We start from the raw sequence: 25,839 nt of genomic DNA, 5'->3' as shown, positions 1-25,839 counted from the left end.
GTCTGGTTCAGATAGTCTCTCTTCACATACCATTTCTGACTATGTCAGGATGCTTTTGACTAGAAGGAACAGTAAACTCAACTCAAAAGAGCTTAAATGATAATAAGACTTATGACCTCACATGTTGGGAGGTACCATCCAGGTTGACTAATTCTGTCTATCTCAGCATCAAGGATCCAGGCTTTTTCTATCTGCTCTATTATCCTCTGAGTTTATAGAATATTGCAGTCCTGCATCATCTGCACACAAGCTATCTTCAGTAGAAGATAACCATTCTTTTCTAGTGGCTTTTTTTCTTCTTTTAAATAGAGTGAATGGCCTTTCCTTTCTTTCTTTCTTTCTTTCTTTCTTTCTTTCTTTCTTTCTTTCTTTCTTTTTTTTTTATGACCTTTCTTTGAAGCCACTCACCTGGCAAAGTCCTCTCATATTTCACTAGTGATGATTGAGTTACTTGTCCCTTCTCAAACCAGTCACAAAAAGGAAACAATTGCCACAATTGATCTAGCCCACCTTCTTGGGCTCAGGGATAGGGTCACCTTCCTTGATCATGTGTCCTCAGAGGAAGGCAAACACCAAAAGAAAATCTGGGCTAGACTGTTAAGTGTAGAAGAAAGGGGAGATTTGAGTGGTGTACTAGGATACCTCTTCCTCTGCTATTTGCATTTTCCCTGGAGTAAGAATTACTTTATCTTTTATAGCTCATTAAATGCTGGTAGTCTCAGTGGAAATGCCTATCAAAATTCTTAAAAGTGGATGGATCATTAATCACTGTCTTATGGGTGTTTTTAAGAATCTAAAGCTCAAGTTTTTCTGTTTCCCAATGAATGAAGAAAACCATGTAGCTCCTTAAAACTGCAGTTGGGGAGCACCTGGCTGGCTCAGTCAGTAGAGCATGCAACTCTTGATCTCGGGTTGAGTTCAAGCCCCACATTGGGCATAGAGCCTGCTTAAAAAAATAAATAAATAAATAATTTTTAAAGCCCTGCAGTTGGAATATATGACCATATTCCACGGGTGACTATTATGAAAGACCTTTTTTTTTTGTTTGGTTGATTTTTCCCATAGTGTTTTGGCTGAAAACAGTGTTTGGACACTGAAGTTGGTCTAGGTATCCAGATAGTTGAGCCTTTTCCAACTTCTGTGTGAAGAGGAGCTGCAAAGTTGTCATTCTGATTTGAAGAAATACACCTATTTGGTAATTGAGACCTAGAAAAAGAAACACCCAGTTGCTTTATATTTTTCTGTTTCACTGTCCCCCTTTTTAAATTGAGATACAAAGAGCATATAGTTTTGTGTAAGTTTAAGGTGTACAACATAATGACGTACATATATACCATGAAATGATTACCATAGTGTTTACCTAACATTCCTCTCCTTATGTAGCTACAAAAATTTTTTTTTTCTTGTGATGAGAACTTTTAGGATCTACTGTCTTAACAACTTTCAAATATACTTTACAGCAGCATTAACTATGGTCATCATGTTGTACTTTGCATCCCCAGTACGTTTTGTCTTCTAAATGGAAGCTGCTACCTTTTGACCAGCTTCATCCAATTTCCCCACTCCCCAACTGTCACATTCTCTTTCTGACAGAGAACTCTGTTTGAGGCTATTTAAGCCTGAAAAAGAAAAATATTCAAGGTCAATTACATGATACAAGAAGTAAACTTAATTTTGTGGGACTCCGCAGCAGATTTAGCATCAAGATTGAAACCATTTATAGCTTATTATAGGGAAAAAGTATAGAGTATAAGAGTTAAGACTGCTTAAGAAGTAGTGAGATGATACTGTGCCAGGAGTTTTCTCGGAGAGGCTTGTAGGCTCCTCTCAGGAGGGTACAGAAAGGAGGTCTGATATCGGGAGGTGGGGGGAAATTGCATGAAGTCATATTTAAGATCTCTTCCAATTCTGATCTCTATTGATGTTTCCCACCTAAGAGATATGGAAAAGGCATGTGCTGGGTTTTATTACACTTCAAACTGGAGACAATGGATGCCTGATTTACCCATGGGAGAAAAAATAAATATGTGTATACGCAGTCTCCATGTACAGCCAGTGATCCATAAAGCTTCGTGGGTTCGTAGAAGTCTTTTTATAGAATCCTCTAGGTAATAGATCCAGTTAATTAAAAAATAGAATATTGGCCATTTTATTGTGTAGTTTGTTTCTTCCAGTATTTGTCATCTTAAATTCAACTGTATGACTGTGATTGTATGAATGACTCTCTGGCCTTTTAAAGGGCCTTCATTTAGCCCTGTGCCAACTAAGTCTCTAGGCAGCTGCCCAAGAGTCACCACAAGGTGAACAAAGCAATAATCTTGCAGACTGTTTAACTTATGCCAGGATGAGATTACCTGTGCTCCTTAAGAGCCTTCAGGGTCTTATCATTTAAACTGATTTGAAGGAGGAAAAAATGCCTGGTGTGACAGTTTTCTTGAATCATTGCTATTTGTTTGGCTCTGTTTCTAAGGCCACATGGAATAGATACAAAGTCTGGGAGAGTTTCTAGTCTTATCTTTTTTTTTTTTAAGTTTATTTATTTTGAGAGAGGGAAAGCACAAGTGGAAGAAGGTCAGAGAAAGAGGAGAGAGAGAATCCCAAGTAGGCTCCACACTGCCAGCACAGAGCCCGATGTGGGGCTCCAACTCACAAACCGTGAGATCATGACCCAGTCTGAAGTCGGACACTTAACCGACTGAGCCACCCAGGTGCCCCCCCCTAGTCTTCTCTTTTTAAAGAAAGGAAAGAAGCATTCAGAATTGAAGTAGTCTGTAATCTATGTAAGGAGCAACCTCAGCAAACTTGTGTTTGAGTGTGTGCGTGGATTACTGTGTTGATTGACTTCATTACAGGACTTCCCAGGTGTCAACAGTAATGAAGAGCTGGCCGTCCCTGCAGTATGGATGCTCTGTATCATTGGGAGACTGTAGAATGACTGAACAAATAGTGAATAACAAAGCAAAGATTTTCTCTTCCTTCAGGGAGAGACCCAGTTTTTATAAAGGACAGCTGACCACAAAGCTCGCTACTCCTTAGTTTGCTTAAGCTAAAGGAAAGAATTTAAGAATTTATAAACCATCTACTGATTTTGCTGCTTTTTGGTGGGGGAGACACTTGAAGTTGGTAACATTGTTGTGGTTTGTGGTAACTGTGGAAGTTCTCCCTTGGGAAAGGAGAGTAGTCCTCTCTGGTGGTGAATAGAGCTTTATGGTGTTTTTCTTCTTTTTGGAGAGAGTCTAGTGAGTTAACTCTATCATGTGCTCAAGCTGAAAATGTGAGCAGATTTCTGTAGGAAACAAGGGGGGCAAATAAAATGCTAAGAGGGCTCATACTACATTGCTTCAGAATTGACTCCTGGTGAATCTCAAGGTTATTATGCTGGGTAAAAGAATCCAGGCAATGTGTGATGTAAAATTCTAACAAATGAAGGCTAATCTGTAGTAACAGCAGATCAGTGGTAGGCTGTGGGTGATGGAGAGGGGAGGAAGGGCTTATAAAAGAGCCAGAGACTTTTGGGGTGATGAATGTGCTCACTACATTGGTTGTAATGATGATTTCCCAGGTGTGTGCATGTTTCATAATTAAATTGTACGTTTTAAATATATGCAGTTTATCATATGCCAGCTTTACCTCAATAAAGCTTTTATTATTTTTTTAAGACTTTATTTTTAAGTAATCTCTACACCCAGTGTGGGGTTCGAACTCACAACCCCAAGATCAAGAGTTGCACATTCCACCAACAGCCAGCCAGGCACCCCTACCTCAATAAAGCTTTTTTTAAAAGAAGAAATTAATCCAGGGGCAGCAGTTATTCAGAGACCCTTTTCTGGGTTACAGGGTGACTGCTGCAGACTAGTGTGAAATACAAGTCTTGTGTGTATGGATAAACACTTCCTGTTTAATGCGTCTGATGTTTCTTTAGGAGTCCATAGAGGCTACTGTATTATATCGAAGAAGATGTCTAACAGTAACACTACTCAAGAGACCCTGGAAATAATGAAAGAATCAGAAAAAAAACTGGTGGAAGAATCTGTAAACAAAAACAAGTTTGTATCTAAGACTCCAAGTAAGGAAGAAACTGAGAAAGAGAGTGAAGATACTAGTTTGCGTCAGGAGACACAGGTAAGAATTAGAAGTACATCATATGCACACTCATTATACCAGAATAGAATGGTCAGCATAAGTGGTATTGGCAGTCTGTAAGAAGCCAGTCACTTGATTCTTCCTAAAAACCTATTTTCCAGCTTTCAAGAACTGTCTCCTTCCTTTTTTATCATAAAATGTCCACAGTGAAGTCTAAAGAAGACAGAGTAATTTCCTAATCCATTTGGACCCGAGTTACACTGGTTCTTGCTACCTTTTGATATTTTTGAACTATCAAAAAATAAACTGTATACAAACACATTATTTAACAAGTCATAATATGGCTCATACAATAAATTCTTAAAATTACAGCTGCCTGGCTTTACACACAGTGTTAAATTCATATCCTGGTTGTGTTAAAGCAGTCAGCATTTTCTGGGTCAGAAATAATCTCTGAACTTGCCACTTGCTAAGTGAGTGAGAAGAATTTCACTCTTTGGTTGCCATGTTGTTTTCCCTCCAGATTCGTAGTTCAGTGCAGATATGATGGCAGTAGATGGCCAGCCGAGCTTCCTCCAGGGCTCCTGTTTGATACCCAGACAGCTAAGACTCTGAGCCTCTAGTTTACCTGTTCCAGTCCTCTCTTTTCTGTGGTCACTGCTAGTTTCCTGTGTTACCCAGATCCAGATTATATAAATCCTTTCCTTCGTGCCCAGGGGTTAGACTGGTCTTTATTGTATGCTTAGGAGATAGACAGTAAGAAGTTAGTTTAAAAAGCAGTGGCAACCACTAGAAACTTGAAACATAATTTCTTTTGACAACCCAATTCATCTAGGCTTTTTCTTCTTAAGAGATTAAAACAGCAACAACATAAAGGGATGAATTAAAATCAGACAGCTCTCTGAAATATTTTGTTCTCCTGCTGCCTGTTCTTCTACTGTCTTTCCACTTAACAGCTTGCCAGATCTCTGTCCTGGCTGCTTTTCTTTCCATTATCTTTTGCATCTGAGTTGTCATTCCCCGCCCATCCTCCCAGAGTTTGTAGAGACAGTCTGCCACCGTTCCAGCTATACTTTCAGCCTCCACTGATACCAATAATGAGTTTTAAATCCTCAGGACAGATAAGTGATGAATGTTTAATTATGTGCTGTCATATTACATGGAAGGTAGTAATTAAATGAACTTCTGGATCCAAGTTATTCTAAGGAGACCACTTGAAGAGGTGTTCGGAACTCCTGTTGTGTGTACTCCTTGAAGATAGGCAGAAAAGAAGGGATGTGTACAGGTGTTACACACCTTATAGACACTCAGTTCAAGAATGTTTTCACCTGGATATACAAATAGATCGTGTCGGAGGTTGGAAGGGAACTCACCTCCCCTCTGACTTGTTGCTGCTGCTAGAGCAGGTGGAGCTGCTGCTGCCATCTACTGGAGCTCCTGATCCTTCTAGAAGTCTTTAGTCTTGTCCCACCCTTCAGAAGCCCTCTCCCCTCCGCCATTTCCCAACAGATCATGTGCCCTTTCAAGAACACTAAAAATTCTGCTCTTTCTCCTACCTTTCCCTGCCCCTCCCCCCGACTCATACCCTGGAAGTCTCCCCAGGAGTCTTACTGATGCTGTCAAGGGAGTGCTTCTTATGAAGTTGGAGTTAGAAAGTTTGCAGAAAGAGGACTTTCATTGCTTGCACTGTGTGAGATGTATTATTAGAATCAGCAATTGGAACTCAGAACGTCTTTCATATGCAAACAGTGCTATAAAAGGCAGGTTCTGAGACTGAATTTTGAATGGGCAAATTAACCCTGACTAACACCTGTCTTCAGCCAACCAGCTGAGTGTGACCTTCTAGCTGGGCTTTCTGCCTTCAAATTTGTGATCCTTTTGGATTCATCTACCATACTGCTTTATACAGATGGCCATGAAATAGAGATCTGATTATGTTCATTTTTCTCAAACGTTCTGTGTGTCTCATTGTCCTAGGCCAAGACCCAGATTTGTCAGCATGGCATATTGTGACCTAGTCCCTTGCCTGGCCATCCGCCTCTGGCATTCTGTGCATCGGCGTTATCTGATTCATTGGTCCCTGTTATAAGAGCTGAAAAGTTTGGAGAAAGCATGCTTTCTTTGCGTAGAATGCCTTATGTGGTATTCTTTTCTTGGCCTCCTCCAACGCCTGAACCTCCCATGCCAGCATCTGTCTAATACCTGTTTATCCGTCAAAACTCAGTTGAGATGTGTCTTTCTCCAGGAAGCCTTCCCTGACAACCTTAATCACCCATTGCAGGTCTACACTGTATATAGTTCTTTGAGTAATGCCTATCTGTGTCTCCTTCACAGAACTATAAGCTCAGTGAAGCCCAGGATTAGGTCAGTTTGGGCTCACCATTGTATCTCTAAGGCCCACACAGTTCTTGGCAGGCACTCAATATCTGTGAATGTATGTGTTTGTGAATTACTAGGTCTGGGTTAGACACTTGTACCATGTGCTCCTATAGCACTGCATAACTATTTCTGGAATGCATTTGTACTGTATTGTAATTGTCTATTTGTCTGTCTTCTCCAACAGGATTATGAGTCCCTTTTGGACAAGGTTTGTGTTTTTTATCTCTGTATCCTCCAGTAGTTAGCGTGGTGCCTGGTACATATTAGACTTTAAGTACGTGTCTGACAATGAAATGAAAACTATCCATTCTGGGAAGTAAGCAGATTCATACATTGCTTGTAAGGCTATAAATTGGAATAATCTCTTTGAAGGGCAATTTGGCAATACTTTGTAAAATTTTTAATTAAAAAAAATTTTTTTAATTGGACTACAGATATACAGTATTTGTAGATGTGCTTAATGATGTGGTCATTGAAGCATTGTTTATACAAACGAAAGATCAGAAATATCCTAAATGGCATGATTTAAGGGACTGGTAAAATAAGTTATGGGATAGCCACAGAGTGAAATACCATATTAGACATTAAGCAAAGCAGTAGATCTTCCATAGAATAACATCTGTGAAAAAAAAGTTTAAAGGCAAGGTTCAGAGCAGTGTGTACAATATACATCTATTTGGTTTAAAAAAAAAAAGAAAGAAAGCCTGTGTGTGCACATGTACAATAAGCTTCTACATATTCATAAAAGATATATGGAAAGATGACAAGAAAGTCAGTACTACTTGAGTCATTAGGAGAGAACCAGGTGGCTGGGGGACAGATATGAAAGGAGACTTATTATATATATCCCCATTATACCTCTTGAATGTTTGTGCTCTGTGTATGTTACTACCTTTTTGAAAAAACAGTTGACACATTCCTGGACTATGGCTCTTCCCTTACTGTGACATCTCTTACATTGACCAGACTCACCATCATTTCTTACTTTTTCCATCTGCCTTCCTGATTTTCCATTTTGCATTGTGGCAGTGTTGTTTGGTAACTAGTGAAGAGGAAAAAGGAAAGAAATCCTCACCTACCCAGAACCCTACTGGTACTCTGCCTTTGTCTTGTTTTCCCTTCGCCACCTAACCTCAGTTCTCTCCATACTTCAATGGCAGTGAGTTCCATTCTGAACATCTGAGAAGCCCTAGGTACTTCATCCCATACATAACCCTACCTCATCTCTTCCCAAAAGCCCCCATTTTGACTTTGCAGCTGTTCAGAGACCCCATCAATTAATTCGTTGTTTCTTCCCTCATCCTACCACAGGCCCTCATTCTTCATCTTCTTCAGCTTCTATTCTGCTCCTTACCCACTCTTTTTACCCTCCCTTTGCTCTGGAAGTCTTGTCCATATCTTCCATGCTCCCTTAGTTTTATCCTGTCCCAGACAGGCTATAAGAGCCACAACCAGGTGCTTAGAACTGGGAGGATTCTCATCCTCAGTGAGGAAGACATTTGGCAAGAAGTGTCTTCATTCCATATCAGCAGCCATAGGGACAGGTCCTTTGAGTATCTCAAGTTGGAACTCTGAATGTGTTTTCCTATAAAGATGTTACAATAAGTGATGATTAAGGGCCATATTGCCTGTTCATTATGGGTTAACTAGGCTCCTGTGATCATGCTTGGGAAAAAGCACTCTGTCAGTGCTATGGTAGTGACATTTCCAGAAGCCTCCTAATTAAGAGAGAATTCTGTGGTTTATCCAAAAGTAATTTTTATTAACCTGTGAAGGCTAACCAGTAAGTGTCTTCCTATTCATTTTCTTCATGGTAAGTGGTGATGTGCTATAGGTGGCCCGTGGTCCCTTCCGTGTCACAGTTGCTAGGGCTGTGGCAGAGGGGGACGGGGGGACAACTACACCAAGTGGTTCTCATCATAGTTTAGCTACTGTAATGCTTTTTCTTTGTAAACTTGTATTGTTTTTAACCTAAGTGCTGATTTTCTACACCTTTAATATTTTCTAATCCCCTTGTAACAGAGGCGGACATCCAGCCATGGTCATGCCAGGAAAAGAGCCAAGGTGAGAGCGCTTTCTCTACATAGTAGTCCCCCCCTTATCTGAGGTTTCACTTTCCATGGTTTTACTTACCACACTTCAACCATAGTCCAGGAGTAGATGATCCTCCTTTTGATATATCATCAGAAGTTCATTGGTAGCCTACTGATACGTCACAATGCCTGTAGCATGCACCTCACTCCATCTCATCATGTAGGCATTTTATCATCTCACATCATCCCAAGAAAAAGAATGAGTACAGTACAGTAGGATGTTTTGGGTGGGGGGGGGGGGGAGAGACCACAGTTATGTAAGTTTTATTATAGTGTAATTGTTCTATTTTATTGTTGTTATTGTTCATCTGCTACTGTGCCTAATTTATAAATTAAACATTATCTTAGGTATGTATGTATAGGGAAAAAAACATAATATATATAGGGTTCAGTACTATCCATAGTTTTACGCCTCCACTGGGGGTCTTGGGAAAGTATCCCAGATGATAAGAGGGGACTACTGTAGCTTCTTTTCTACTGTTATTAGTAATACATTTCACAATGGACTTATCATTAATATCTACTTTATTTGGATTATATATAGGCAAAGTTTTTCTGCCTGCACTTTATACTCTAATTGTGAATGTGCACACACACATGCACACATTTCCTATTGGAGGGTCTGGCTTTATTTTTCTCCATTACCTTTAGTTCAGCCACAGTCTATTTCTGATGCCCAGCTGTAGTCTGTCACAAAGCCTGAGCACATTGGTACTGGTTCTGCTGGAAAGCCAGTTTCTCTCCTCACCTCTGGTTTCTCTAGGAGTACTATGAGTGTTATTTTTCCCTCCAACATTTTTTTCCATTTACCCTTCAAGATAAATCCTGCACCATTAGTAGAAATGACTCAACAGTTTTGGACATCCTAAAAATACAGCGTTTGGCGGGGCGGAGGGGGGGTACTTTTTAGGTTGGGCCAGGGAGGAGGATTTTGTTTTTAATCATTTTTTGATAAAATTAGCACATCACAGACTATTTTGAGCAGCGTTATCAAGGAGGACTATATGTGTTAGTGTGTGATGGCTTTTTAATTTTAGTTGAGGGAACAATAAAATATTAAACCTTTCTTGGGTCACCTGAGTAGCTCAGTGACTTGAGTGTCCAACTCTTGATTTCAACTCAGGTCATGATCCCAGGATCATGGGATCAAGCCCTGCACTGGGCTCCATGCTGAGTGTGAAGCCTGCTTAAGATTTTCTCTCTCCCTATTCCCCTCTCCCCCACTGACACATGCGCTCTCTCTCTCTCTCTCTCTCTCTCTCTCTCTCTCAAATAAAAAAATAAAAAATAAATTTAAAAAAAACCAAAAAACCCTTTCTTGCAGTGAGAAGAATTGTCACCAGAGGAATAATTAAGGGTGTCTACCCCACCCCCTTTCCCCCCAAAAAAGCAATGGCAGAATTTGGGAGTGGCTCAGACAGTATGTGGCTTGGATTTGAACACCACACATAGGATAAATTGAGTCTGTGTTTTGCCTGACATGGCCTAAATCCACAGTGACGGGCTTGATGTTAAAGTTTACAACAGAAGGTGTTCACTTCTACTTAATTTCCACCCAAGCTTTTTGAGATAAGTAAGACAGTTGTTATGTCCATTTTACAGATTAGGTAACTTGGGTTTATAGACACTGAGTGAATTTGACAAGATATTCATTAGTAAGTGGCAGAACTTGGCTTGAAGTCAGTTCTTCAGACTTGCGAGTTCTTTGCACTATACTGCACAACCCAGAACACACATGCCATGTTTTGTGCTATTATATTTACTGTAAACCTTGATTTTATTATAAGAACTCTTAGTAAATGTTTATAGGTAGATTTCCAGTGAGTCAATTCTATAATTTTTGGCTTTGGGGATCCTTAGGAGAGCAATGATTTGCAAAGTATTCTTTAGCCAGCGAAAGTAAACCAAGTGCATTAGCTTCTTACCACGTTAAATCCCAAATGTTATAAAAATTTCTTTCTCTTTACTCTTTTCAGACACTTCTTTCCATACCCTTGCCACCTCAGGTTTAGAGTCATTTAGCATTTATTATCACTCTGTTCTAGGCACTGTGTTAACATAGTTTATGTCACTTAATTCTCACAAGCCATCCTTTAAGTATTTTTATCCCCATTTCATTGAGGGAAAAACAGAGATCCAGAGAGGTCAAGTAGTTTGCTCAGGGTCTCTCATAGCTCATGAGCACAAAAGCAGGAGTTGAAGCTAGGACTTCTGGCTCTTAAATCCAGTATCTACTAAGCTCTGCTACTGTGTATTTTCAGTAAACCTCTGAATCTGAAATTGGTAGAGAAAGGAGGTAGAGAAAGCTAAGTGAAGTGGTTTTCCTATCATCTGTTCAAGGTAGCCATTTTGTTTTTATATGTCTACTAATGTAAGCAGGGGAATTATCTTTGAAGTAAATCAGGAACTGGCGAGTAAGGCCTGTTTGAAGGGAAAAACAAAAAAACCTGTACTTAATGGAAGCAGCAACTAACAGAGCCAAAGAGGATACCCTTCGTTCAGCGAAAAGCTTTCTGAATGTCCACCAAGTGAGTAATATATATATATTTGTTTGTTTGTTTGTTCGTTTCAGTCTAATTCCAAGCTGAAGTTGGTGCGCAGCCTGGCAGTGTGTGAGGAGTCCTCTGTCCCTTTTGCTGATGGGCCACTGGAAACCCAGGTATGTCCTTTATAAGAGTAAGTGTAACTTTTGAGTTTTGCCCTTGTTTGGTAAACTGTAGTGTAACAACCACAGCATCAGCATTAGGCCTGGAAACCAGGGTAGAAGGGGCTTCAAAACAGGTGGTTGTGGTAAAGCAGAGTGCATGGGTGAGAACATGAAGCATAGGTCTTCACACCTGGACCACCTGAGATGATGCAGATGAGGAGATCCCAGGGTTGAATCTTGTTTTCCCACCCACACTTTTTCCCTCTGGTGATTAGAACCGTATCTGTCCAGTTTCTATGCCAAGAACAGCCAGTGTAACTTGAGCTCTCCATATAGTAGCTGTGATCGTTGGCAGAAAAGGCTTGGCTTTTCACCCTTTTGGTAGAACAAAAACTAAGACAATTTAATCAACAAAATACTATCTTCTGTAACTCAAGATTTCCCTTCTATGACATTTCAAGGGAGAGTAAAATCCTGTGGGAGAATTGAAATTCTTTTCCCCCTTTGATAATATTCCTCTTTTCTCTTGTCTAAGGATATAATTCAGTTGCACATCAGCTGCCCCTCTGACAAAGAGGAAGAAAAATCCACAAAAGATGTCTCTGAAAAGGAAGACAAGGAGAAAAACAAAGAAAAGGTCCCAAGGAAGATGCTTTCTAGAGGTGAGGACTTTCCCCACCTCTCTTGTGTCCTATGTAGTGCTCTGTAGTGTCTTTTCCTTCCATCTTGGAACCTGCTGACCTTACTGGCCCAACAGTTCCTAGTGTCTTGCTGACTTGGGGAGGTGCCTAACTAGGTAGGTTACTTTCTTTGCTGATTTAGCCAACCCTGCCTTAGGGGCTAACATGCTATAGAGAGCTACTCTGTTAATGTTGGCACTGTCTATAAGAAGTCATCGTAGTTAATTCTGATTCTATTTCTGCTGTGGAATAAGTAGTGACATGATTCATCACTAGTAGCAGATCCTCCAGATACCGTTTATATTTTGATTTGGGGATGCTTAGAGTGATTTTTTTTTTTTTTAAATCAGGTTTGTATCTAATTATTAAGCTGTCTGTGGTTTTAAACTCTTGGGCTGGTAGCAAAAATACCTGCTCCATAGAAGTTATAGTTGAGAGGAAAAGGCAATCTTGGGATTAAATTTTTATAAATAAATAAATAATAAATAACATTTGAAGCTGTTTGCTGAGATTCTGGAAAATTCAGCCCCAACTGCTCTTACCTGGAATTTATTTTCTTTAACTAGAATAAAATCTGCTTTGTTTTGGTTAAAACATTCAGCAAATTTTAATTATAGTCAAGTAGCTTTTCAGTGTAATACTGATGCAACACTGTGACCCAGATTCTACCTTCCATCATTGTCATGGGGAGTTGGGGCAGGAGCTGGTAAATCAAGCATCATTCTGGTTTTTAAGCTAAAACCCTCATTGAATTGTGGGCTTCTGCTTATGATTAGATTTCATGTGAGGTGGTTTCATTTATTTTAAATTTCTTTTGTTGTGGTGGTTCTAGACTCCAGCCAAGAATATACAGACTCCACTGGAATAGACCTACATGAATTTCTTGTAAATACACTGAAAAAGAACCCAAGGTAAAAACATTATTTGATGGAAGGGGGATAGCAGGGCCCAGCAGAATACCTAAGAGGTCAAGCAGCTTCTCAAAATTTTTCCATTACTCGAATCTAGGATTCCCACCCCCCTCCCCCACCATTTCCCTCCAGTATAGTTTTATATTCTGCGAGGGATTCATAGTACCCTCGTGTTGAGGTATCTGCTTTCAGAAGAGTTGAGACAAATTCTGTGGAAGGAGAATGCAGAGGCAAAGAAATCTAAAGTCTTGGGAGTATGATTTAAAAGTACAGGAAAAAAAATTGATATGTCTAAAAACTAAATATACATCTATAACCAGATAGAATGTAGACTACTGATTAGATTTTATAAGTGTAAAGTATATGTTTAAAGGAACATAGCTGCCAGCAGAATTAGGTTTCTGATAAGGAAAACAAAGTACATGATTAGGAGGATCTGCAAAATGATTGTTTCTCTACTTGATTGTTTTTCTTTTTTAAAGTAATATAAGACAGGCCCGTGAGGTCTGTCTACGTTATTGGTCTGCTATTGGGGGTTGGATCTGTTCCTCCCTTCAGCTTCTGTAGTGTGCAGGTTTCAATGCTTTCAATGTCTATGGGAGGGCTGCTTTTTGTTTTGTTTTGTTTTAATCTTTTCTAAACAGGGACAGAATGATGCTGCTAAAATTAGAACAGGAGATTCTGGAATTTATTAATGACAACAAGTAAGTTACTTGAACGAAATACACATTTAAAGGTGGGAGGGGGCACTGAAAAGAAATTTAGGTACAACTTTAGGATATCCCCCTTTCATATTTCCCTTGAAGTCTGAATTTTGAAGTAATTACTCACTGGGAACCAAAAGAAATTGGGGAGAAGTAATCAGAATGAATTAAAAAGTATATTGTGAAAACCAAGCAAGGTTTTTAAGTTATTGCATAGACTTGAGTTGAAAAGAATTGATATCTTTTCAGTAGCCAGCCCTTGTCCCATATTTAATTATTCTTCAAATTCTCCCTTTTTTCTTTGTAGAATACCATACAGGAAGGGGAAACCTAGGAATAGTCTTAATGAGGGTAGTGGATCAGAGTGATCTACAAAATGCTATAGATAAAGAAGCTGAGAGAACCTTTTTGGTTCCCATTGAGTGAGGATCTATCTTCCTTATAATAAGTCTGTTCCTCTTAAGAAATTCTCCACTTTAGACACTTGTAAGAAAAATTACAATTGGTTATTATTGCTGTTGTTTTTCCTTATTTCACTTCCCCGCCCCCTGGTTTCCCTTCAGTAACCAGTTCAAGAAGTTCCCTCAGATGACCTCATATCACCGGATGCTATTACACCGGGTAGCTGCCTATTTTGGGATGGACCACAATGTTGATCAAACTGGAAAAGCTGTCATCATCAACAAAACCAGTAACACAAGAATGTAAGGGAGGAAAGAGATTGGAAGACTTTCCTGGGATAGCCTCTAGCGTGGAAGAGGAAGGTGTAGGATCAAGATGTCTCTTTCTGGGGAGGGGACAATGTGGAGGGTTATATTATCAATTCCTACTCTTTGTGAGGAGTTAGAGATAGAGTCTAGGAGGCACTTGTGTTTTGTGAAGGCTGGCCCCTGGCGTCTCTTCACCTTTATTGATAGGACAGGTATAACTTTGGAGGAAGACAGCTTACAAAGAATAGACCTTGAGGATTTCACTGTGGCTTTGTGGATGTGTGACTCCAGAAATCCCTTGAGGGAGAGTTGTGGAATTTTTAAGAGTGCTATACTAGAAGGTCTGCTTCCTAACAAAAGGGTCTTTTTCCTTCCTTCTTTCTACATTTCTCTCCCAAACCAGCCCTGAACAGAGATTCTCAGAACATATAAAGGATGAGAAGAATACAGAATTTCAACAGAGATTCATTCTCAAGAGAGATGATGCCAGTATGGACCGAGATGATAACCAGGTGAAGAATGGAAAGGGGTGGGGCCATACAGAGAGATTGCAGTAAGAGAAACTGGGAGGGGAGAAGAATTTTTGTGGGATAAAGAAAACTCGAAATATCTTAGTATGGAGAAATGTATTGAGTTCTACTCAGTTGGCTGTGGCTTAATTTTGAGGACTGACTACATTTGTTGAGCTGAATGCCGCCCTCTTAGCCCCAGAGAGACATGGTGCTGAGTTTTGCTGGGTTTCCTCATTTGGCCTGGAACTCCCTGGTTCTGCCACTGACTTCTAGCTCTAGGTCATTTGGGGACAAAGCAAGGTTCCTCCCTGCTTCAGCCTTGATTCAGCTGACGGCTTCATTCTTTTTTTTCTTTAATAGTTAGGAATTTCTTTGGGAACCATTAAAAGTTATTTTATCCCACTTCTGTCTTATCCTAGCTCAGGGCTAGCCTTGGACTGGCAAAGTTGTGATGTAATTTACCCACTTATAAAGATGTTTCTGATCCCTTTCTGCAAACTCCTTATTTTCCCAACTCCTTCCACCAAGGTGAGTGAGTTGATTTGACATTTGATGCTGGGAATCTCAGGCAGTATCCCCTTTTTATTCTATTCCCGTGGGAGTAAAACGTGAACAGTCTGCCCTATCGCTTCACTCACGGGCCTGGCTGTTGCCCTGACTTCTAGCCTACTCTTCAGATAGTAAGTTTTTGTTTGGGGATTAGTTTTCCCAGCCATATACAGCATTTAGATCCAGCCAGCCTCTGTTTGACCTCCAGAGGAGGTTAGGTGGAGAACCAGGATTAAGATTTGAAGAGCATGGTTGGGTAGAGCCAATATGAGTCTTGCTAATTGATGATAACTATAATAATATCTTACCTCTAGAGTCAAAATTAATTTTCTTGGGATATCGTATGGTCTCGAGACCAGGACTTTTCCTGCTTGCTACTTGAGTATTTGAGGGAGTCCTTTTGAGAAAAACGCCATTATCTTTTGTGGACAAACACGCTGGGTCTGATTGAAAACAATGAAATATTTAAAAAAAAGACAAAATTTTAAAAATCAGAAAGAGCCTTTCCATCCTGATGCCCTTCTCTCCATTTTCCCAAAACCCTTTTTCTGTGGATCAGGAATTATTCAGGCCTAGAGGCACATTGGGGCGGAGTAGAATCTGTCCATATTACGAACTTTTCATCTCTCAGCATCAGGCTTGATCCATAGTAGGGTAGGCTCTCTGCATTTTCGGTCCGTGATATTAATAATAAATACATTAATTGTTATTTCTTTTGAGTGTTTCCCTGACCTAGATTCTGTTCTAAACACATTCTGTGCATTATCTCTTTTAATCCTCTCCACAACCCAGTATACATGGGGGTTATTAGCTCCACTTTAAATATAAGAAAACCAAGGCTAAGAGATGTTAAGTTACTTGCCTGAAATAACATTTTTCAGAAGTGACAGAGCTGAAATTCTGCCTGACCTCAAAGCCCATTATACTTTTTCTGCTCTGTCACTGGTTCACCAGTGCTAGGGGTACTTGAGGTCCTATGTCTTCTTGAAATGGGATTTGTAAAAAGACATTGAGTAGAATTTAGGTTCTTAATGCTAGTGAGAGTTAAACCTAGTGAAAAGTTGATACTCCTGAAGTTATACCTACCCGTGGAGATGGGTGAAGATCAGGAAGATCAGCGTAGAGCAGCAGCCTCCTTGGTTGCATCATCTGAAGCTTTCAGAGCCTCTGGATTAAAGGTCAGAATCTTTTATAACTGATGACATTCATTGGACGGGTTGTCTCCCCCAGAGCATCTTGCCTTCAAGAGCAGTATGGAAAAGGACACTGTGTATGACACCCTACCCAGGACAGTGCTCACAACTCAACAGGCCAAGAGAGGAAAACGATGATGGAGAGTTGGGTGGTGGGCTAGCCAGAGGTGGTGATCTGCCCAGTCATCCCTCATCACCTTCTCTACATTTTTCAGAGAATTTAAAGTTCTCTAACCTCCATTTCCTTCTTTTCCCTTTCTATCACTCTCTCTCTCTCTCTCTCTCCTTTCCACCGTACCTTATTTGTCTCTTCCTTTCCCTGTCCATCCTTCTTTCTGTTCTGTTCTCCTTTTCTCTCTCTTCTCCTCTTTATGTTGCTCTGTTCTCTTTCTTCTCTATTTCTGTAATTTCTGTCTCTTTCCCTCCCTCCAGTGGCTATAGTTAAGAGGAGAAAAACTGCTTAAGCTTTGAGGTTAGCTTCACTTGGATTTCATTCCCAAGGCCCTCTTTGCTGAGCTGTGTGTGACTTGGATCTTCAGGCCATGGCATTAGTGAGTAAAGAAGGGATAATATCAGGTGCTAGTTCTGTAAAACTCTTCTCTACATTCGGCTCTGCTAAATACCTGTTTCTTCTCCCTCGCTAGCTTCCTACTATCCCTTTCTTTCCCTCCAAAGCAATATTGTTTATTCCCTGGGCTATTCTCTTGATCCTTAGTACCTGATTACTAAAAGGAAGCAACCCAATCCTTATAAATAGTTGTTGTTCTTGACACTCTGGGTGGGGGTGGGGAGACGAAGAGGTTCCAATCATCCAGAAAACCTGATCTCCCAAACTGCATGGTCAGATGTACCCAGTGAAACCTGTCCAACACTGGAAATTTTATTTCTTTTTTTTTTTTCCATTTTTTTGATGGCAACTATAAACTCTCCCGGTTTCTCTTCCTTGCTGGTGTGCAGTGAGCTTGCAGTACGAGGAGAACTTAACTAGCTTAATTCTGCTCATCGATCTAGATCAGAGTTCCATTGCAGGATGGAAGGAGGAGCAAGTCAATAGAAGAGAGAGAGGAGGAATATCAAAGGGTCCGAGAGAGAATATTTGCCCGAGAGGTAAGTGTAGCTTCTGAGAGTTGTCAGCCCATAGCTTTTAGCTCTTAATCTTTGGAACTGTGATTGGAATGAACCCTCCGTAAATGTTTTGTTGTTGTCTTTTTTTAACCAACATCAGCCAGCTCCAGTTTGGTTCTCAAATGTGGCTTACTGGGAAACTGCAGATTTTTATTTGTATTATTTTTCATACTTTGCAGTATGGCATACCAAGAGAACAAATGGAATGGCTGAATTTGGTAGATATGATTAGACTGAAAATAGAAATGGTTTTGGCAGGCCTTATGGAAGGGCCCTGACTCTTGCCTGTCCATCCCTTCTCCCACTTCCCCTCTTTCACTCCCACTATCCATTTTAGGCATCTTTGCTTCTAAGTGGAAAACTTAGTATCCACACAGCCTATATACATCCATCTTGTTTGGCCAGCCTCATTTTTAGGATATGTTGGTGGTTGTTAGAGCACAGATCTGGCATCCATTCTCTGAGCTCCACATTCCACATGCACAGAGGGTACCACTTACTATTCCCTCCTGTCTCTATCTGAACAGGAAGTCTTTTTCTTCCTCTATTTCCTACCTTGCTTCTTAGAATAGTATGGACTTTGTGGGCCAGAAGGCAACACGATCACTTTAGGCAACTTTATTCTTAAGAAGTGTGGGCCATATTAAATACACCCGGTACCCCTGTATTTGGTGGCCTTTGCCTACAAGACTGAAGAGAAGTATGGCAGAAATTCAGGAAAGGCTGTAGATAAGCAAGAGAGGAACAGATCTCCAGAAAGGAACAGATCTCCAGAAAAGGTCTTACAGTCAAATTAGCAAACAAAGGAGGAAGAGCCAGCCTACCTTTGTAGTCAAAAGATGGCCAATTCTAATCAATATACTTCGATGAACACTACTCTCCTCTCATTTCCCCACTCTCCCCTCCGTCAGCAAGACAAAAAATACATTTGTCTCTCCATCATCACCTAGCTCAGAAAAACATTGTCTCTGACTTCAAGAAAACTGAACTCCTCTATGAACGTGTTCCATTGTCTCAGGAGACCCAAGTGTTCCAAGGATCCTCAGTGGGGACAGATTCACAACAAACCTCCTGACCAAGGAGAAGGAATCATCTTACCTTCTGTTATATAGACTTCCATTCTGAGTCAGAAAAAAGTCTGTCCTCCAGATTATCCAACCATAGCCCAAAGAGGGTCCTCTGCCTTTACCTGCAAACCAGATGGGTGGAATGAGAGGAGAGAGGTCACTTGTACATGGCTGTGGCCGACGATGACCCTAAGTTGTGGACAGAGCAGGTTGGTGGATGATAATAACAAACATTTATATAGTGCTTACTATCTTTGAGACACTGTTCTTAGCACTCTGCATAAATGTATTTAATCCACACTAGGTCTTTGAGGTAGGTTATGTTATTTTCCTCATTATGAATGAGGGACTGAGGCATAGAAGGTTAAATAATCTTAGATCAGAGCTCTAGTTAGTGAAAGGGTTGATATTTGAGCTCAAGCAGTCTGGCTGCTAAAGTAAACCACCTAAACTTAACCCCTAAAGTAAACCACCTCTCAATAGCTTGCTCTGCTCTGGGAACTTCAGATTAGGAAGTACCAGTGATACCATAGTATAGCTATCTGTGATGTGCTGCTCTGCTTCCCTGACACATGGTAAATGACTGTCCCACCATGCCAGCCATTGGCAAAGCCATAGAGCCTCTGAAAGCACAAGTAGCTTTTAATAAGGTATTGGGGCTAATTAGGAACACCAGAACATAAGTGTGTACAACTGTAACAAAATCACAGTTAGCTCTTCTCTCCTTTTTTCTCCTGATTTCCAGTCTCTCAAGCCTCTACTAATTTATGTATTCTTTGTTAAATCCTTGTGGATTTACCACTTTTCATTTCAGCACTTCCTAACTCTTGTTGTGTTAAAAGCATCAGGAATCTCAGAAGGTCTAGACAAGGAAACATGTCCAAAGCCCACCATACTCGAGATTCCCTTGTGGAGAGGAACCTCACCAGTCAGAGGGAGCTGATTAAGGGTGGAGTCGTAGGTAGGGGCAAATGGGAGGAAGAGGCAGGCCAACAAGAAAGGGAAGTGGCAAGAAGGGTGTTTGGATGGAAATGCTGCCGCTGCAACCTTCTCTGGAGCCTGAGCTGTGTACTGGGAGAGCTGTCCCACTTAGGCTCTGGTCTGCACGGAGCCCACTCTGCTCAGCAGCTGGACACTCTTGGTACCTTTTTCTAAGGCTTGGGAGTGCATCATAATGCTCACTTCACTCAGCTCAGTGGCTTTGTCAGGAAATGATCCCCAAAAGGAATGTTGCAGGCTTTTAATTCTTTCATTTTTTCTAGGCTCCGAAAAAGTACCTGCTTCCCCAATTTCTTACTCTCCTTGGGTCTCAGGTCAGAATGTCTTTCATTTTGGCCAGTGTGGAGGATAGAAATGGAATAGTCATTGAGGATGACTTCCAAAAAAAAACCTAAATTTCTTTCTCTTGTCTCCCTTTTCCCTTCCCTTGATCACACTCTTTAGGACCAAGCACACCAATTACTATGCTCAGCTTTACCTCTTAGGGAGAATAAATTTAGAACTAAAAAGGAAATAATAGGTTAATACTTTCCTCTTCCTCCTTTCCATACTCCCACTTTTATCAGCGTCTCTTTTTAAACACTCTGTGGGAAGGCTAAAAACACTGAATGCTCTTTCCCACTAAAGGTGAGAGGTCAGATTGGGTGTGTGGGTGTGGGTCATCCTGTCCCTGCTCCCTCTCTCCCTGTTGGGGGGTGAGCGTGGTTTGAGGACCTTGGGTATTCATAGCATCACGGACACCCTTTTCGGTTATGCCATGCTGTTTTCTTATAAGTTATTTTCCGTTTTCTCCCCTTCACCTAGACTGGCCAGAACGGATATCTAAATGACATCAGGTTAGTACCACTTAGCATGTTCCCTGCTTCTCATTGAGCTTTGTCAGTGAGGTTAATATAATCCTGTAATGATGCTTTTCTTTGATGTTAACCAACAGACTCTCCAAAGAAGCCTTTTCTTCTAGCTCTCACAAGAGAAGGCAGATTTTTAGGTACCTCTGTGTGATCTATATCTCTCCTTGTCATTGTTTGTTTTTTTTTTTTTTCTCTTTTTTTGTTTTGTTTTTGTTTTGCTGTAATCTTTTCAGCGGAGTGAGTTTGCTCCATGCATGGCTGCTTGTGGAATAATTCACTTTGTGGTTTTTGCAACATTGGATATTTTTCCCGATTGAAAAAGAAATGGCTCCTGCTCAATGACTTTATTTTTGTTGTTGCTGATCTCATTTTAAGTCGTGGATAGGTGGTGAAGGGGACCAAATAGGTGTGTCTGGGATAGGAACTGCTCGTTTCCAGAAGTTGCTGGAATTGGGCATTTGGGGAGGATTTCAACATGTATTTATATTAAGGTAAAAGAATGGGTATCTTCTGGCTACGTTTTCTGCTATGAAAGGTGTAAAGAGCTTATCCCTGACCCAGTGTAGGGAATGTTTTATGTCTTTAAGAAAGAATAGAACACACACACATACACACATATAAAAACACATACAAACATCTCTGTCTATGCAGTTTTCTCTTTGGGACAACATAATGTGTAAGATGACCTCAGAAAAGACTTCTCTTCCTTAGAATGGACTTAGAGCATATCTTTTTTATATGACTGCCCATGACTTGCTGTTAACATTGGTGAAAGCTGCTATATTAACTTCTTCAGGCCTAATATTCTCCCATTTTCCACAAAGCAGTCATGAGAATCTCCCTTTCATTTTAGTCTCTCAGTCCTACTCTAGAGGATCACACAATGTGGTGATGAGAGAAGCACTTCATTAGGACCCTATCTGGTACCAACTGATTTTAAGTATATTCTTCCCATTTTACCGATAGGACAACTATAGAGTAGAGAAAACTTGAGTATTTAATACTAGGCTTCAGGTCTAACCCATTCCAAAGGGCTTCTTTCTTTTTGAATCCTAAGCTTGATGGGAACTGAGATTAGTCAGAGCTCTCATTCCCAGCACTTCAATTGTCCCTTCCCCCCGTCCTTTCTAAAGTTAGTCAGACCACATAGAAATTTGGATCACAAGATTTCTCATTCTTTGAAGGGGGGCATTATCTCCTTTCCCATATCTCTGAACTCTTTTTCCTAGACCATCCCACCCTGAGGTCCATCTGAAAGCCCTTAGGCAGTAAAGGCTCTGCATTGTTCATGGTGGTCAAAATAGATACCCCCCCCCAAAAAAATAAATAAATTCCTGTTCCATATTGTATACTTCAAGGTCATGAATCATCCCAGAATATCTGTAATAAACAGGAGTTTTAAGCGAACTTCTTTGCACATGCTAATGCACAGGGCTTTATGGTTGCCAAAGTATACTGTATCTGATTCAGATTTCTCAGTGTCCTGATTTGGTAAGCTGGTTTACACAGAAGAAAGAAAACAAAAGCAGAGAAATTAAGTAGCTAACCTAAGTTTATGTGGCTATTAGTGGCAAAACTGGGACTCTTTGTCCAGTGTTATTTCACCACACCACACCAGCTCTCTACAAATATCACCCCTTCCTCTCTGAGTAGTGTTCCATTTGGAACCCTAATTCAGATTCACTGCTAAGAACGATGCTCTTATCAGTGCTGTGGAGCATTGAACTACATCAGACTGTGCTGATAATAGCTCCAAGGATCTAGTGAGCAGGTATAACCCTGTCCTATCCATATCTCCTTGTAAGCTGCTGCTTTCCATACTATGTGTTGGTTAAAGATCTAGGTCATCTAATATGCAATTCCATGGACTCTGAAGGGGGTATCTTCTATTTGGGTACTAGTCCAGAATTCTAGTGATGAGAAGCTGGTCTTCTCTAACTGCTTTATACCTTTCTTCCCAAGTGTGTGACACAAATACTGATATACCACATTCCATCATCCACTTTGGCAATAACTAGGGCAACTTCCTAGTTCTTTGGAAGATTCTATTCCATTTGATAAATAAGCCATTACTGACATTTACTGTCACCTCTTAACACAGGCCTCCCTACCCACTCTTCAGACCTGATAAACTGAACTTTTCACCATCATAAATCTACTCATGAAAGCTAGGTCAGCTTTGATTTTACAGGAGTATGAAGTGTGAATGCTCTCTGTCCTGTACCCCCATCTCTCCAACACACACACATAGCCCAATCCAGGGCTTAGAACTGAGTCTGGGAGTTTTCCCTAGTTGCCTTATGTTTAGTGAAGTGGAAAGACATGGTTTAGTTGTAGAGAAGAAAAACTGATCTCTTTCCTGGCCAAGACACAACTCAGATTCCCTAACTCTTGGGGGTGTAGTGTACGAACCCTGGCTAGACCATCAGACTAGCCACATTTCGAACACTTGGCCATCATCGTCTTGGGGGAACTGGATGAGTACAGAAGTACTGCCGCTTTGGCTCAAGCTTCCCAGGGTGTTTGGTTTAAAGTTGACTCATTCACTGTTTACCTCTAGTAGAAAGAGAAAGTTAATGGGAGAATTGTCCTAAAAGATAGTGCTGTGTTTGATTTAGGTGTAAAAGTCCATTAGGACTTGTCTTGTAAAATTCAAGTTCTAATCTCACCCATTGCCACTGCTGTATCCGCTGCCCCATAAACAGACACATCTTTATTGAGTCCTCTCAGTAGGCTTGCCTTTGTCCATTGAGTCAGAGCTATTGGCTCTCACTTCAGGTCTGGTTCTGTTCCTGGAGAGCCCCTGATTTATGTTTCTTTCTTGTTTCCCATTCTACTTTTGACATTCCCAAGACAAAGGGATAAAGTTTTAGGGATATTTTCCAGTTCTCTACTCTTACATAGAGAGAAGCACTGAGGTTATATATATATATATATATATATATATATATATATATATATATCCACTTGGGATTCGGAGAAGAATTAGCATGTCCCTAGCCAGCTGTGCCAGTGTGTTTGTTCTTAGCCCACCATGATTGCCTTGACCAAAACTTAAAATAGTGACCCTAGTCTTTATTTTTGCCCATTTTCCCTACAGTACCTTTGGAGCAGGTATTCTAATAAAGAAAGGTATTTTCTTTAATATTACCCTCATAAGAAAACACCTTTTTTTTTTTTTTAATGAGAATAACTCTGAGCCTCGTGTCTTTGAACCTAAGGGGATTGGATGGCGTTTGTATTTGCTTTAGGTGGGATGGTAGTGCAAAGGAGGGAACCCAAGCTACTATGATTTTTGCTCATCTGCTCCCCAGTATATATACCAAAACTTTTGTAATTGTTGCCTTTGGTTTCTTTAGTTCAGAACTTATTGGGGGTGGGAGATATGAAAGGAAAATTCCTGGTTCTTGGTTGCTTATTAAGAAGCAGTAAGGGCTCAGTAAGACTTAGGGTTTTTAGGTCAACCCCATCCGTCTTGAGGACAACTGTTTATGATCCTAGACAGTGATTACAGCATCAGGATAACCCTGATGCTTCCTGAGAAAAATAAGAGAGGAGGAGTCCCTCTTCTCAATAGCCTTGTGCCTTGCCTGGGGCAATAAGGTTATTAATATGGTGGCAGGTGGGCACAGTGAGCCCCCTGCTCCTTGCCATCCTGGGTCCCAAGGGCATATTTACTTGATCATGTTGAAGACTTTAGCCCTTAGAGACCCTGGAACCAGTAGTTTGTAGATACCATCACAGAATTGCCACAAAACAGGTTAGGTCAATTTTAGACTATCAGATTGAGTTTTCCAGAGTGACCCGTTAATGAATATAGTCCTCTTCCCACCCCTGGAAAAGTGGTACCTCTGCTGGCTTTGACACATGTTATGTGGAAGACCTGTTATATTTATCCATGTCATTGGATACTCCTGCCTTCTAGCAATAGTAGCTTCTAGGAGTCCTTTTGTCTTAAGAACTCCTAGAAGGAGGTGGTACCCCTCTGCTCCCCACTATCTCCTGCATGTGTGGGATCCCTGCGGGGGCAGGGGAAGAGACCGCAGCCAATCTCAGCATCATGTATATGGTTTCCCATCCACCTCTGGTCTCATATTGAATTAGCTGCCAGCGCACTGTCTTCCAGATTTGCCTCTGTGCTCTTTGTTACTGTACTGGATCTTGTTCTGTCTGCTCCCAGCAAGTCTTGGTTGGCCAGCCAACTAACAAGAAATCAGTGTCCATCCTCCTCCCAACCCTCACCCCTTCTTTGTTATCGAAGGAATAGAAATGAACTCTCTCCTAGCCCTTCTGCCGAAGTGGTAGGTGGGGGGTGCTCTGACCACTGTGGTCTCTGCAGGGGGAACCGTGAGGGGCTGAGCCGAACCTCAAGCAGCCGCCAAAGCAGCACAGACAGCGAACTCAAATCCCTGGAGCCACGGCCTTGGAGCAGCACAGACTCTGATGGCTCTGTCCGGAGCATGCGGCCCCCTGTCACCAAAGCCAGCAGCTTCAGTGGAATCTCTATCCTCACCCGAGGGGACAGCATCGGGAGCAGTAAAGGTGGCAGTGCAGGAAGGATCTCCAGGCCAGGTACTACAGCTTCTGTCCTTCAGTGTCATGCTCATCATTTCTTGCTTGTCTAAAACATCATTGATGTTTGGAGCACTGGGTGGCTCAGTCAGTTAAGCACCTGACTTCAGCTCAGGTCATGATTTCACGGTTCATGGGTTCAAGCCCTGCATCGGGCTCCGTGCTGACAACTCAGAGCCTGGAGCCTGCTTCGGATTCTGTGTTCCCCTCTCTGTCTCCTCCTACCCCACTCACACTCTGTCTCTCTCTGTCTTTCAAAAATAAATAAATGTTTAAAAAGAAATCACTGAGGGGCGCCTGGGTGGCTCAGTCGGTTAAGCGTCTGACTTCTGCTCAGGTCATGATCTCGCGGTTCGTGAGCTCAAGCCCCGTGTCGTGCTCTGTGCTGACAGCTCAGAGCCTGGAGCCTGCTTCCGATTCTGTGTCTCCCTCTCTCTCTGACCCTCCCCCGTTCATGCTCTGTCTCTCTCTGTGTCAAAAATAAACAAACTTAAAAAAAAAAATTTTTTTAAATCACTGATATTTACTTCTAACAAAACATTTCTCACAGTATAGTGTCCTGGAAAGCTAACATAGCCAGATGAGGAGAAATTTGATTTCTTGGATCCCCTGTTTTTTGATTCCTCTCTCCGATTTTCTTTCAAACCTTCTTTCCTAATTGGAAAAATAAATAAGTAAAAGGTTGCGATTAGATTATTTTATCTTATTTCTGACCAAGGTTGGACATCCCTGTCAGCCCAAGTTCAAATTATATGCTAAGATGA

The 25,839-nt window shown here is 41.0% G+C and overlaps 1 protein-coding gene across 26 annotated transcripts in view; it reads left to right on the top strand.

The window, feature by feature from the left end:
- Positions 1-25,839, top strand: part of R3HDM2 (R3H domain containing 2) — a 162,918-nt gene that overhangs the window by 114,797 nt on the left and 22,282 nt on the right. For 11 of the 26 annotated variants that reach the window (XM_043564551.1, XM_043564553.1, XM_043564549.1 and 8 more), the window contains 13 exons: positions 3,923-4,122; positions 6,647-6,670; positions 8,485-8,526; positions 11,128-11,214; positions 11,738-11,864; positions 12,715-12,793; positions 13,438-13,497; positions 14,061-14,201; positions 14,611-14,719; positions 17,473-17,568; positions 20,457-20,488; positions 20,587-20,640; positions 24,843-25,075. In XM_043564551.1, the coding sequence (XP_043420486.1) occupies positions 3,958-4,122; positions 6,647-6,670; positions 8,485-8,526; positions 11,128-11,214; positions 11,738-11,864; positions 12,715-12,793; positions 13,438-13,497; positions 14,061-14,201; positions 14,611-14,719; positions 17,473-17,568; positions 20,457-20,488; positions 20,587-20,640; positions 24,843-25,075 (1,249 nt within the window). In that variant the 5' untranslated portion in view covers positions 3,923-3,957. The remainder of the gene's footprint in view (positions 1-3,922; positions 4,123-6,646; positions 6,671-8,484; positions 8,527-11,127; positions 11,215-11,737; positions 11,865-12,714; positions 12,794-13,437; positions 13,498-14,060; positions 14,202-14,610; positions 14,720-17,472; positions 17,569-20,456; positions 20,489-20,586; positions 20,641-24,842; positions 25,076-25,839) is intronic. The other 15 variants (XM_043564548.1, XM_043564540.1, XM_043564559.1 and 12 more) reach the window with 9 other exon arrangements.

The sequence above is a fragment of the Prionailurus bengalensis genome, chromosome B4 (assembly GCF_016509475.1).
Source record: "Prionailurus bengalensis isolate Pbe53 chromosome B4, Fcat_Pben_1.1_paternal_pri, whole genome shotgun sequence".
Lineage (NCBI taxonomy): Eukaryota > Metazoa > Chordata > Mammalia > Carnivora > Felidae > Prionailurus > Prionailurus bengalensis.
The sequence above is the reverse complement of the archived record's forward strand: the minus strand, read 5'-3'. Positions and strand labels throughout refer to the sequence as shown.